The sequence below is a fragment of the Phascolarctos cinereus genome, unplaced genomic scaffold (genome assembly GCF_003287225.1).
Source record: "Phascolarctos cinereus isolate Bilbo 61053 unplaced genomic scaffold, phaCin_HiC Scaffold_3;HRSCAF=262, whole genome shotgun sequence".
Taxonomy (NCBI): Eukaryota; Metazoa; Chordata; class Mammalia; order Diprotodontia; family Phascolarctidae; genus Phascolarctos; species Phascolarctos cinereus.
The window spans coordinates 227,259,763-227,274,851 of record NW_027555736.1 but is presented as its reverse complement, the minus strand read 5'-3'; the positions used below and the strand labels follow the sequence as shown (position 1 = coordinate 227,274,851).

At 41.0% G+C, this 15,089-nt stretch overlaps 1 protein-coding gene across 1 annotated transcript in view; it reads right to left on the bottom strand.

Moving 5' to 3' along the window:
* Positions 1 to 7,502: 7,502 nt before the first annotated feature.
* MLH3 (mutL homolog 3) overlaps positions 7,503 to 15,089 on the bottom strand; it is a 35,506-nt gene continuing 27,919 nt past the window's right edge. The window contains 7 exon segments of the mRNA XM_020986276.2: positions 7,503 to 7,937; positions 8,903 to 9,054; positions 10,314 to 10,392; positions 10,496 to 10,519; positions 12,461 to 12,620; positions 13,509 to 13,620; positions 14,925 to 14,996. Coding sequence (XP_020841935.1) covers positions 7,839 to 7,937; positions 8,903 to 9,054; positions 10,314 to 10,392; positions 10,496 to 10,519; positions 12,461 to 12,620; positions 13,509 to 13,620; positions 14,925 to 14,996 — 698 coding nt within the window. The 3' untranslated portion in view covers positions 7,503 to 7,838.

The following is a 15,089-nucleotide window of genomic DNA, read 5'->3' as shown; positions in this document are numbered from 1 at the left end:
GTGCTATATAAATGTTAGCTATTATTACATCATCGTCATCATCACCACCACCATCATCATTACCTAGGGATGCCACTTTTCTGTATGGGTCCTCTTCTCAATCTGACTGGGATCTAAGCTCCAGTTTGAACTCGTCTCTGGGCGTCGCCCCAGTAGAGGTCTGTGTGATTGTCCTCAGTGTCTGCAGGATTCCACATCTGTCTCATTATGCAGACGTGGGCTAGACAAAGGATTCGCTGTGAGTTTTCCTGTACTTCCCCATCACAATGTGGCTGCAGTTTATGGACAGGAGTTCACTGCACTGCTTCCATCATGCCACCATCGGGTTCTGCTCCTTCAGCCCCTAACCTTTGCAAATGGAGTTTACTAAACTCAATAAAAGCAGTAGAGATCATGATTTAGCTTGATTTGAGCATGCTTTTACAGCAAATAGTAACGACAAGCTAAATGTCTATATAGTGGTTTGTGTATAACAAGAGCTTGTTAACTAGAGCCGACGAACTGGAAGTCTTGTAGCTTGACTGGTGCTAAACTTCAGAGGCACTTATATTCTATAAATTCTATAAATTCAGATGGAAAGAAGATTAGCTCATGTAAAGTCTACATGGAATAGAAATTCCTAGCTATGGCACAGGAAGGAAATCTCTGAAAGATATCCACCAAGAAGAGTTTTAATCAGTACAAAATGATAAAACAAGGAAAAAGAAGCCAATACCCCTGCTTCTTATGTGTTGAATACAGCCAGTTAAACATTTCTCAAACAAGTTATCTTATTTATTTACTGCTAAAATTATGTACTTACTTATATTAACAAATGACTCTATAGAAACACATTTGTGTGATACTCTCAAATTCTCAGAGGGCTCTGTGGCTTCAATTCAGCAGTTTCCCCTAATGATACAGATTGCAGTCCACCAGTGACCTATCCCACGTAACCATCTTGTCCACCATCTCCCCAAAGTTTGCCACAGACGGTCCAACCAACATGCTAAAAGGCCTTCTTTGCTTTCTTCTCGATGTCACCAGAATACCCATGAGGCATTCTGGCTGCCTACCCTTGTTCTTACCATATGACCAGCCCATCATCCTGTCATACGATTCCTTCAGTTCAGTCCTTTCTCCTATTCTTTGGAGTTCTTTGTCAGTTATAATTTATAATCTGCTCATACCCACCACACACCTCTTCACTTCCCTTTGTGTGATACAGTTTTTCAGAAGCAGTGGTGTTCTATGTCTTGCGGGCATATGGCAACTCCAGCAAAATATTAGGATTGAAAAAATGGGCCCTTGCTTTCATGGAAAGCTTAGGAGTTAGTAAAAGAGCTTTACAATTTTTTTGAAACAATTCAGCCTTCAACTCTGGGTCTGGTTCGTTGTCCGTCTGTACTGTCTGTCCCCAGTATACATACTAATAGAAAAGCTCTACAGGGTGCCCATCTGAATGCACGCTGAAATCTGGCCAATGAACATTCTTCATCTGGTTGATATTTTTGGTGTGGCTGGACAGGCCAAACTTGTTTGAGGCATTTCATATTGCTTCCAGGAGGCTCTGTAATTTGTGGGGACTTAAAGTAGTCAGCACAATCTCATCTATAAACAGAAGTCTTAGGATGCCACCATTCCCCGGGAATCCATCCCCAACCTATATTCTGTGCTAGATTTCCCCCATCACAGTGTTGAATACCTCCACTGAGCACACATCTCCCCATTTTATGCCTCACCTAATATTGTCAGAGGATCATGGAACAGGATTGTTTGTTTATGACATCTTCTGAGGAATCTTAACTGATCTTGATATGTGGGGGAGGAGACAATTTGCTGTAAAAGAGTCTGAAGGCGACGTTTGTTCTACTGAGTCAGAACCTTTTATTTATTTATTTATTTATTGGTAATCAACGAACAATAAGCACAGTGAGATCTTATATTTTCTATATCTTTTAGTTAATTGTACGATGGTGAAGATGTGGTCCATTGTTGAATATTGCTTGCCAAAGCCTGCTTGTTCCCTACTAATACTTTCATTCAGAATACCTTCAATTCTTATATAAACGACCCCATAAAGATTGTGTATAGATGGGAGAGTAGGAATAGAGGTCCATAGTTAATGATGTTCTCTGGATCATCTTTTCTCATTACTAAAGCACAAGGTTTTTTTTCTTGCCTTTAGTATCTTCCTCTCCTTCAACAGCCTTGTCTGTCAGGTCCTCAGTGCCCTCACAATTGTATCACCTCTAGCACTAATCTCCTTTGAGCTTATCCTGCTGCTCTTTAATGCCATTTCTATGTCTTTTGTAAGTCATTCAGGAACTGTGATGTTAGGGACTCCATGTGGTGAGCCCACTGTCATTGAGAGAGAAAACAGTTAATTGAAATGTTTTGGTTTTTTGTTTTTTCATATCTTTTCCATTTTTCTTTTGTTTGTAGTCCTTCCGTTTTCAACTTGGAAATCCCTTGGGATAACTTTAGTTGGATCAGAGGCAGTGGAAGGTAAAAGCTTAAGAAAACTTGGCAAGACGTCCAACCAAGCCAAGTCATCCCAATGACACATATGCTCCTTTTCTTAAGAAGTGCTCAATAATAAAGACAGTGCTAGATTATGATTTGTTGTAGAGGTCTTGTGCTTCCCACCTGTCATCCTTACAGATGCTCACGAAGGGATACAAAGAGCTATTCTGAAATGTTGTCTGGAAGTGCTTTGGCTTTGACGTATTGCTTTGAATTATCCCTTCATTCACCAAACAGCTGTACTAGGACATTGTGCAACAGCTAATTAGTTATTAATGATAAAAAAGCTGTATCCTAATCTTTAATGTGTCGATTTTCCAGACACTATCTACATAGCAGTTAGAGTAGGAGATCAGGAGAATTATATATATAGTATATCTGAACTTCTGCAAGGCACTTGGGATGTTCCTGTAAATAAGATGGAAATATATACCTGGGTGATAACACTTAGGTGTTATTCATACCCAAGCAATTCTGATTAATGGATCCTCAATCTAGTCAACATTTTTAGCAATGACTTGAAAACAGATTTCAGGGACAGCTAAATATTGGATGACATAACTAGTATCAGAAAAGATCTGCAGTTTAGAATTATGAACTAAAACAAAGCAATATTCAATTTAATGATAAAAAAATTTCATATCCTTTAAGTTTTAAAAAAAATCCACACACAAGTGCAAGATTGGGGAGAAATCTTACTGAGGAGAGCAAGACAAAAAGTCTTCAGGGTTTTGGCCCCTGCAAAGTCATTATAAGCCAATTATACCCATGTCCTCTTCCCTCCTGGGCCACTGAAAGTCACATGGAAACCTAGAGAAGGCATGGATTCTTTCATTTTTTTGTATTTGCACCCGCAACACTTAGCATAGTACTTTGCACATAGTAGGTGCTCAGAAAATGTTTGAAGACTTTATGAAGTCTCTCCTCAAAAGCCTGCAGTGGCTTTCCACTGCCTACCACATTGAAGTGTTAACCAATTAAGTATTATCCAATCCTAGCTCTCATTCAAGGCTCTCCAGATGCTGGGTACATCTAGGTTATCTAGGCCTGCTCTCATCTCTATGCCTTTGTTCATGTTATTTCTTGTGTCTAAAATGGATCACCCTTCTACCCCAATGTATGTGAACTAAAACCTCACCCTTCAAAACCCACCTCAGGTGCCCTTTCCTGAACCCTGCTCCGCCCCCTCAGTTGAAAGGGGTGATAGCACTTTGAACCTCTTTTTTGAATTCAACGCATTCTCCTTTGTATGACAGTTATTCTGAAGAAGTCTTCAAACATTTATTGAGCACCTACTGTGTACAAAGCACTATGCTAAGCGTTGGGGTTACAATTATGAAAATGAAACATTCCTTGCCTTCTCTAGGTTTCCATGACACTGTTCTGTCCTGGTCCTCTTTTCTATCTGACCACTTCTTAGTCTCCTTTGATGATCTTTATCCGAGGATCCTCAGTAACAGTGGGTGACTCCCTCTGACCCGAGCTCCCTTCCCTCTCTATACTATTTCACTTGGTGAGCTCATCAGCTCCCATGTTTTCAGTTCTCAGTTCTCAGATATGAGATAGTTGTAAAGCACTTGGCACAGTGCCGGCATTTAATAAATGTTTGTTCCCTTCCCTCCATTTTCCAGTCCTAATCTCCCTCCTAACCTCTAGACTTGCATCTCCAGCTGTTTATTAGACACTTCTAATTAGATGTCCCATGGACATCTTAAACTCAACATGTCCAAAACTAAACTCGTTATCTTTCCCCCCAAACTTTCTCTTCTTCCAAACTTCCCTCTTGTTATGGTCCCATCCTTATGGTCATCCTACCACCCTCTCCGTCCTCCACACAGCTTCCTAGTTGATACTCCTGGGCCATAGGCCTGCTCAGAAGACTGCCATGGTTCTCCAAGAGGACAAAATGCAAACTCCTCAATTTGTCCTTTACGGCTCTCTCCACAATGTGGCTCCCATTGACTTTCCCAACTGATTTCTTACTCATTCCTTTCAGATATTCCCCATTCCTATTTTCTGCTTCCCTTACATATCTCCTCCCGTCTGTTAGCCAGGCGTGGGGAACCTACAGCCTCGAAGCTACACGTGGCCCTCTAAGTCTTCAAGTGCAGCCCTTTGAATCCAATTTGGATTCAGTCATCCAAGTCAGCTAAGTTAGGCTTCCTGTGCCTGGGATGATCTTTCTCACCTCTGCCTCTTGGAATCCTTGGCTCTATTCAGCTTGTGTTACCTCCAACCTGAGGCCTTTTCTGAATGCCCCACCAACATGAATGCTCTCCCTTCCACCACCATGAAATATCCTTGTATTTATGATGTATTTACTCATGTGTATACATATAAAGTCTGTGACATAAAGGACTAACTTTTTTTGTCTTTGTATTCAGCACCTAACATAATGTCTTATGCATTGCAAATGCTCAGTCCACCTTCAGAGTCGACTGCCACTCCTCTTCTAAAAGAACAAATTAGCTCAGAGCTGCCACCATGATTGTCTTGGGTCTAAGAGGGAAGCCAAATGACCATCCTTTTATTAATAACATGCTGGCCTTATTAACAAAATGATTAAATTACTCAGAAACGATGTCTCTCAAACCTTTTTAATCATCACAGATCCTAGTGGAATTTCCTGTGTGTCCAGACCTTACTTTACTTAACCTTCATGCCAAAATGCCTGCCTAATTCTAGAACCTCTTTTCCCCTGGCTTTGGCCCTGGCCTCCTTCCATATCTGTCCTCTGTCTTGTGCTCCTAAGCCTTGCCCCCCCAAAACTTGTTGCCATTTATGGTCCTGGGGCTGACCATGGGATTTTTTCAGGTCTCCATCATCTTCTATTAGATGCTTTGCCATGTGCTCTTGAGCTGGAAGAGCCTGCGAGACTGAAGAAACAGAATAAAAAATGCAATTTGTCTTTTGCTATGGTCAAAGTCTCCACTGAGATGAACCTGATAAAGCTGTATTGCTTGTAAAAATGTGGTTTTTATTATTCTTAGTAACTAAGAAGTTACGCATTTCATAAAATTGTCCTCACTTTACACTCTGGAAAAGCCTGTTTCTCTCCAGGGGTGGTGGGACACTGACTTTTATCAGGGTAAGTATCGCGGACAACGCCTCGGCTGTCAGGGTAGTCCTAGCTGCCACAGGTGATGGGGCAGGGTGTAGAATATCGTAACTCTGCCATTGGAGAGGTAGGCCAGTAAGGGTGACTGAATCGTTTAGGAAGGCATTTCGAATCCTGGAATCTATGAAAATGTTGGTTCAATACAAGAGCAATGCTTCTCAAACACCTTCACTTGATGGCCCTCATAAGAGATGCTGTGTCATCTCTCTTTTCCAAATTTACAGTAAAAATTCTCAAAGCAACATTTTCTTCATATCGTCCAGACTGACAGCTTGTTCGCAGGGAGCATTACTGCTTTGTCCATTAAGCATTATTATTAACCAGAGATACAGAAAATGCTTTTCTGAACAATTCATCTGTTAAGGAAGTAGGGATACATAAAGGAGACTGCTTGGAAGCATTCTGCAAGAAGGAAAAATCCTATGTTCAGACGGAATTATGCCATGATTAAGACTGCAGATTATAATTAAGTGTGGATAATAATAACAGCGAACATTTATATAGCATTTACTACGTGCCAGGCACCGTGCCAGGCCCTTCATAATCATTATCTCATTTGATCCTCACAACAACTTTGGGGGGTAGGTGCTATTATTATCCCAACTTTACAGATGAGGAAATTGAGGAAAACAGAAGGGACATGACTGGCTCAGGATCACACAGCTAGGAAGTGTATGAGGCTGAATTTGAACTCAGGTCTTCCTGACTCAAGGCCCATCGCCTCTATCCACTGTGACACCTAGGTGCCTAGATAGAAGTTGGATTGGACCCAAAAGAACCCCTATCCCTTGAGGAAAATGCAGGGGGAAATCACGAGTGATTATACCTGCTTAGGCAAAGTTAGGCATCTTACTAAAAGAATAAATATTGCATTGAGATATAAAGCTTTTGAAAATAAACATATACCAAAAGTTAATGGGCTGCCATGGCCAAAAAATCCATTGCTGACTGGCCAGCTTCCTGGTGATGAGCTTTTCCATACTTAGCTGGGTCAACCCTCAGAACACAGCCTTGGTCTGTGGTGAGGGCCATACCCAAAGCATTTCCAACATGATGGAACCTGCAACAGCTTACACTCCACTGGCATGGCCTTTGAGAACCCAGGATCATCTCCACACCAGGATCAGATATTGGAGAAGGACTTAGGGGAAGAGAAATTGAGGAAGGCCTGTAGCGCTTTGGGTGGGTTCCCCAGGATGCATCCTTATATAAGAGGACATGGCTGAGACTCACACAGGATGGGTAGATATGGATGGGTTGTGATCTGCCCTGTTGGAAGGAACTTCCAAATCAGGGAGGTTACAGATCCATTATGAGTATCCTCCCTGAGGGGGATATGAGTATCCATAAAAAAAGTCTCCACCCCAGACATCTTTAAAAACAACTTTCAATATTTCTGTGGTTATAGATGTGGTTATATATAGCAACATCATTTGCTAGACAACTGTTTTAAAGACAGCAGAAAAATGGAAACTTGGAATTTTCTCCATCCAGTTCTTGTCCTCTTTCTTTTTCTTGACCGCCATGACTTGTATTGGTCAGTTCCCTAAAATCATCTAGTTGAAAATGATGGAAGGGTAAGGATCCTATCTTCAACTAGATGGAAAAGACCCACTGGTTGGGGTTGTTTGTAGAGGAGATCCTTGGTCAGGTATGGGTTGGCCTTGATGGCTTTTTTTATCATCCAAATAATCTAGTTATTGTGGGATCAGACTGGATGGAATAAGACTCTTTAGGTCTGGGCTTTTAAATGTAGGCAAGGGACAGGCTCAGGAAAACTACAGGACAGGGAGGTGAAGAAGGGACCAGCACTGAACATGGATGGAAGGACCTTACCAATCCTTGGTAATGCAGATTAAATGAAAACTGAACAGATGACTTTTCTTTTAAATCAATTATCAAATTTTACTCCAAAATAAGACATGGAAAGGTATTTTCGACCTCCTGATTCATACAAATGCATACATTTATATATATTTCCCCTTATGCAGCTTTCAGAGTTGAATTATTACGTGGCAGTTTGCCTATAGAAGCACCCAGGAAAGGATGTTATGCTTTTGCAGCCAGTTCTGTGCATTGGGCTTGCTAAGGAAAGTGTCACAGCCACAGTGATTCATCCTGCATGCAGCTATATTCAACCAATGTCCCTTCATCTTCTCACAGATGTGGGGCCAGTCTGGAGAGTCCAGTCTTCATGGAAGTTCACAAGGTGGTTTCAACCTTTGTTTTGCTTTTCATCATGAGTCTCTACTTGCTTAAACAAATGCCAGGCCCGGGCCATTTTGCAAAGTTTAGCAAGATTGGGTTTAGGATGCTAGAAAAAAAAAAGAATTATTATAGTTGTTAACATACTAAAGCAAATGCGGATACTCAAATCCCAAATACACTGTTAATTTACCAAAGTATATTTAAATCAGGCTTCAGGGAAGATTAAATGAGCAACATGATAGGTTTCTCCAGGATAAAAAAACCCAAAACTCCTCTAATAGTCGTGGAACCTAGATTCTTTGTGGTTCAGAATGGGGCAAAGAGTCTCCAGCACCAGGGAGTTCAGCTGGGCTGTGTACAACGTTCTAATACCCATGACTCACTGTAAGAGAAGAATCTGTAATTCTTTAGCGGGAAAGGTAAGCACAATTGCTGGCTCTAGAAACACAATAACATGGACATTCTTAATATGGTCTCATGTTCTGTTTCAGTTGAGATTATAACTGGGAACAGAAAATGTTCTTAATTTAAACCACTCTGTATCCTTGCAGCATTATCTACACCAAACTGTCTGGGATGGATCGTGACCACAGCCTCATAATCCCCCAAGATGCAGAGACTCCATAAACTGGCACTGACATTACAATGTTACTTTCATGGTGAGTGACCAGGTAGCATGACCATGCTTAGCCAAAAGCTATTCTGCAGTATTCCAACCAAGTCTCTACAGTCCTAGGAAAAAGGACTGCTCCATCCTATCCAGAAAGACAAGAGCAAGTCTGCACTAGATATGATGGATTCACAAATCTGTGCTTATACCAAACTCAAGAATACTGAACCGGGGGTGGGGGGATGGGGGGTGGAGTGAGGTAGGCGTGTGTGTGTATGTGTGTGTGTGTGTGTGTGTGTGTGTGTGTGTGTGTGTGTGTGTGTGTGTGTGTGTGTGTTGGCATTTCAAAATGGGTGAGAGAAGAAGAGCTGGTAGTTTATTCAAAGCAGGACTGTTCTCTGCCCTTTAAAAGAAAGAGGGACACTCACTTTCCTCTTCTTTACTCTTAATCACTAAGGTACCTGTTTCTCCTGTTCCAAATGGTCTACATCTGCCAGGGGCAGCATCGAAGGTCTCCCGTGAGCACACTGGAAGGGCAGCTGGCACTGGGACAGGGCCTCAATAAGCCGACAGCTCTCCTCAAGGCTCAGGCTGTCATTAAACTTAATAGCTCCTACAAACAAGAAAGGAGCACAAGAGAAGGGTCCCATGGACAGTGGGAAAGCAATCCTGACTATGACCCAAATGTCTCCTAAATAAAGGAAAATACATCTTGGCAACTTTTATGTTGGTCTTAGAATTGCTTGAATCATCACCGAAGACCATGGATGGAACTTGTGGCTTCCTGCTTTACCATGCTCCTCAGCCATTCCTTAAGGAAACTCTCATCTTCATAAGAAGGTTACGTTTTGTGGCTTACACTAGAGCCATATAACATGTTTTCAGAGTTCCTCTGAGAGTGACGAAAGCAGCCTTACATTCTTCGGAGTAACTAAGCTTTGTATAATTAGGATTATTTTTCAATATTTTCTTTCCTCTGGCTCCAGGTTCAATCTACAAGTCATGCTAATCTTTCTTCAAAATGTCCCCTTTCATTTGCCATTTTCTTTCTACTCCAACAGAACTCACCCTAATGTAAATCTTCACTAGCTCTTGCTTATGTTATTATAATACCTTAAATCTGATCCTTCACACAAAAGTAGCAGCCAGAACATTTTTCTCAAATGCCATTCTGTTTTATTTTTTTCCTGCTCAAGATCCCATATCAAATGCCTGGACCATACAGTATGAAGGAATGAGCATTAGATGTGCAGTTGGAGCCCTAATGGTTCAAATCTTGGCTTTGCTACTTTTACAAATACACCCTTGGCCTTAGTTTCCTTCTCTGAAAAATGAGGTGGTTGGAGTTCCAATCCAAGGTCTGTTCTGGCTCTAAACTCTATGTGCCAAAGTGAAACATTCCATTTTGGACTTCACGCCTTCCATCCCTCCTTCTCAATCTAATTTCTTCATACTCCTCTATACAGACCCTTTATTCAAACTAAGCTAATCACCTGGTGTTCCACAAGTGGGGATTTGTTTGTTAGGCCTATGCTCATGCTATTCCTTCCATCCACTATGTTTTCTTTTTTTCTTCTCTCTACTAATTCATGTTGAGTTTCATTCAAAACTCACTTCTTCTAGGAAAGCTGATTCTGTTTGCTCTTCTACTTGGCTCTCCTGCTGAACTCCTATATCAAACATTTGTATTAAACTCAAATGATCTCGCTGATATTTCCCTTTGGTTGTCTCATATGTGTGTTGTTTCTTAATACAGACTGTATGCTTCTAGAGGCAAGGCTCCATTTGTCTTACAGTCTCCTCTTTCTTCCTCCACCCGTCAAGAGTGCTTAGCATAGAGGAGATCTTTAATAACTACACTGAAGTTCTTACCGTGGCAGGCCTGGGACGCTAACACCTTCTGGATGGTAAGTGGCAAAGTCCCTTGAGCTCCTCCTGTAGTCTGAAGCAGCTAAAAGCAGTAGTACATGATTAAACTCTTCATTCATAGTAGGAGTACAGGGTGATAGATGTGAAACCTCTGCCTGTCCTCCCCAAACAAAAGAATTGCTCACCTCTACTTGTTCTCGAATAAATTCCTGGAAAGCAAAAAATAAGTGCAAGTAAGCTGCTATTATTCTGTCTTTTCTCCACTAAAAAAATAAATATTTGAATTGGCTCCTTTAAGGACCAGCAGCCTCAAGGAAAGGAAGCTTGGAATATGAGGTTTTATAAAACATAAAGTGCTTTGAGTAAGGCGTTCTATGAAGATTTAAACACATTTGTGCAAGGGAGACTTGATCCAGACACAGCTCCCAACAGCTTATGAGGACACGTAATTGGTAAGAGCGGCTTTGATCATTTATCAAGGGATAGTCTGTTTCTGTTTAAAACTCTAGCCAGAACAAGTGTAATGTTGGACACATATTGTGAATAAAGGCAAATAAATAAGAAAAAAAATTAATATAATTTTCCACTCAATACAATGCATGCTTTATGATCATAAGCACAGAAATTTTTCACTCAAGTTTCCACAGCAGTTCTTGGAAACTCCCTATCTTTAGATTAAAAAAAAAATTCTATAGTACTTTAAAAAATTGCCTGGCATAATTTTGCCCCTGTTACATCCCTTTCAACAGCCTTATTAGGGCAGATACTAATTTTTCTGGGCAGGGCAACCAGGGTTAAATGATTTGTCCCACCCACAGAGCTAGTAAGTGTCAAGTATCTGAGGCCAGATTTGAACTCAGGCCCTCCTGACTCCAAGGCCAGTGCTCTATCTACTGTGCTACCTAGCTGCTCCCAGCAGATGCTATACTACAAATGCATTTTAAAGACATTTCTACCAGACCCCCTTTCATGCTACCAATTTGTGAAACCTTTGAAAGTTAAGCTAGTCCAGTTACAGGGAACAGCATTGCTTGAAGAAACAATACCACTAGCAATTTCTTTACAATAAATCACAGGACTTCTTTATTAGGGATAAAGTGCTCAGCACAGTGCCTGACACATAGTAAGCATTTAATAAAGGTTTCCTTGGTTTACTGTTTCCTTCCTTACTTCCTTTTTTCAGCTCCTCTAGGCTCCTATCGCTCTTAATTGTCCTTCTTTTAGATCAGACTTAGAAAATACTCCTTCCTCCTCTTCTCCCACAGCCATGTTCTAATTCCCAAAGTTACTCAAAGCCAAATGGTAGACATTGCACGGCTTCAAAATCACAGCCATATTTCTTCCAAGAGGAGGAAAAAAACCAAATAGGAAGAAACGGAGTGACCCAGTTATCAAAGTTATTACAACAGACATATACTAACTCCTCTCACATTCTCTACGATTGGTGTTACCAGAAACTAGCACATTTAGATCACAAAGCCCAGTGAACAAGATCTGGATACAATTCCCTCATTAGTCCCTTGCCCATCATCACACTGAAAGGGGAGTGCATGTGTGTGTTTGTCGGGGGGGAATGTCAGAAAAGAGCTTTGAAAATTATAAAGCATCATATAAATGTGAGCTATCATTATTACTATTACTAATAAGATCAGTGCTACCATTACAACTGTTAGGTTCAAGTAATGTTAAATGATTTGTTCTTTTAACTAGCAGCATGTTAGTGATTTGTTCCATCTGCCAAAAGTCAAGGGGCCACTGCTCCTTGGAGATATAGCAAAGCCATTCCAGTTCACTTCAGAATCAACAAAAAATTATCTCGATCAGCCTGGCTGAACATAAGTAAGATTTTTCTGGCCATCATAAGCTTGATTTCAAACTGAAATAAACTCCTTAACAGCCATCTTTGATGTGTGTGCTGCAAAAGTTTTTGTTCTAGTTTAATAGAGATTGAATAGCAAAGACTATTTATGAAAAAAAAAAAAAGAAGGTGGGGGGAGGGGAGGGTTAGGGTAGAAGCCCCAAAGTAAAGACTGCTGAGAGAATGAGGATAGCAAAGGACAGCTTATCAAATCTATGAAGGTCAACCTCAAGGCCCCTCCAGGCCAAAGGCAGAGGGACGGTCCCAAAGTAACCTTCCCGGCATGTCTCACCTCTAGGATACTTTTGGTCACAGTAGGTCTTCCCCTCCGGACTTCATTGGCTTCTCTTTCTACAAAGCAGAGCGGCACCTCCCCAACAAGGATATGGGAGCTGGGGGGATCTGGAAATATTAATTTCAGGCCCAGATCTTCTAGGCCCTTGTGGTAACACCTAAAGAGATGAAAAATCTCCAATGAACTAGAGTATATCAAAGAGTACTTTTGAAGAAGAGTCCTTCGTTTCTATTTCAGTTACAAATACTCCATCATTTTTTCAGAAATTGCCCTGGTTTTTAAAAGCTTCACTCATCCTCTCACAATTAAAGAGTGTTCTTTTAGGATTTTACTATTATAATATCTCCCCTTTTGAGATCACAGCAACCTCCACTTATTCCCTATTTCGCTCAGGGAAACAAGGGTCCTGAGAGATTTAAAATACCTGGATTTACTTTTCCTCCTCACTGGAGAGTTACTCATTTCTGATAGTTGATTTTCAACTAGCTCTTAAAGAAGCCTGGCACAAAAACAAAGGGCTCAGAATGTTTTAAATCAGCATAAAAGCAGGGAAGTAATTAATGGCCCCTGGATCCGAGAAGTTACTGATTAACTGGATGTAAATAAATGGATCTGCAGCTAATCTAAATTACGCCCCAGGAGAAATGAAGTATTGGCAGTAGCCTTATTTCCAAATCTGAAATAAATAAGAGACAATTCTCTCCTTCCCATTTCCATGAACGTCTGCTATCCCAGGAGTTGGGAGAGGTCTCATCTAGTGAATCACTATATGATTTATCCCTGCCATGCTTCTCTGTGCTAGACACTTCCTTCAACATGATTACGGGAACTATATCTAAGGAATGAGAATACATTGATACAAAGCAGAATGGAAGCAATCACAGCAGTAACGTTGCTTTCAGAGACTACAGAATAAACACTCTCTGTTCCAAGAAAAGGCAAAAATGATCTAAGTTCCAGCCGCTGGACCAGATTACTAGGCACACTCTAATCTATACTCAATATCACATCTTTAAAGTGTTCATCACTCAAGCATGGTACTAACTGTAACAGCCTCCTCTGTTCCTCTGTCACCGTGACCTCCATTGGCGGGTAGACGGTAGAAGACAGCAATTTCTTGCGGTGAAAGCTTTTTGGCTGTTCCTTCTCATAGGAATCTATTGGCAGAAAGTTTAATAGGTGGGAACAAAGAGAAATAAAATCTAGAAGTCTCAGACCAAGCATGAAACATGATAGAGCATAATAATGTTAATTATTCTACTGCCTAGTTTTAGACCAAGAGTTTTTACTTCAGAGTTTCAGGTTTCAGTCTTTTGGCAGACTCAAAATGTAATCCAGCCTCTCCACATGTTTTCATAGTAATCTGGCAATCTAAGAAATCTTCATCTTCTATACAAAAGATGCAATGTCATATACATGTAGACAAATAACTACTCTTTCACTGATACAAGTGAATGATATGGGTAGGTTGGGAAAGAATATGAGGTTTTCTAATACAAATCTTGAGATTTTATCACTATTCTCAAGAGGTCACTAGAGAAGACTGATCAGCATAATAGTCTAAACACCACTGCAGTGAAGTTTCTCTAACTATGATACTGCAATGTTGTCTCTTTCTTCGGCCTTCCTCTTTTAAAGAGAAGTGAAAAATGGCATGGCAAATTTCTATTCAATAGGATTATCCATCTCTCTCCTCTCCTAATTCACTGTCACTAGTGTTTTTCATTACTTAACCACAAAAGTAAAGCTCTTCCTGTAATTTCATCTATTGGGGAGCGCACAGTCTGATAATGTGAAAAATGGTCTATGATGTTTTTTAAAATGCATACCAAGCCTCCTGAGCTTCTAGAAACCTTTGCCCAATGAACACTGAAGTGGAACTACCAGGCTCAGTCACCTAAACTTAATTCAAGTCTTTGCTCTGGGCACCATGAACAGCAGCAGGAAACCTTAGGTACCAGTGGGCACATTTCATAAGCTTCTGACCATAACTACAACCTTCCTGTCTGGATGACTTAGGGCAGAGGGCACGAAAGGGCCTTTATTCAAGTTACCCACTCCCTGGGTACTTCTTGGTGCGCCCCTGCCACCCTGAGGACTTCCTGAGGTCATACCCCACAGACATCTGCTGAGAAGTCAGTGCTCTCTGTTATTCCATGCCTTTTGTGGCTGTTCGGCTGTTTCAGTCATGTCCAACTCCTCGTGACCCCATTTGGAGTTTTCTTGGAAAACATACTGGAGCAATTTGCCAATTTCTTCTGCAGCTCATTTTATATATGAGGAAATGGAGGCAAGCTGGGTTAAATGACTTGCCCAGAGTCACACAGCTAGTAAGTGTGAAGTGTTTGGTCTGGGGCTGAATTTGAACTCAGTTCCTCCTGACTTCAGGGCCGGTCGGGCTCTATCCACTGCACCACCTAGCTGCCCCAGCCCTATTATTGTTACCACAATTAAGTCTTACCACAAATGAGCTGCTCTAAGCGGATCCTCTCATGGGCAGCATGTTGATCTACCAAGACAAGCAGGTTTCCACCTAGGAATATCAGAAGAGATTAGGACCACTTGAATCCCAAACTCGGTAAAATGAGAATAAAAGAACCATTTTATATACAGCAACAAAGGCTAA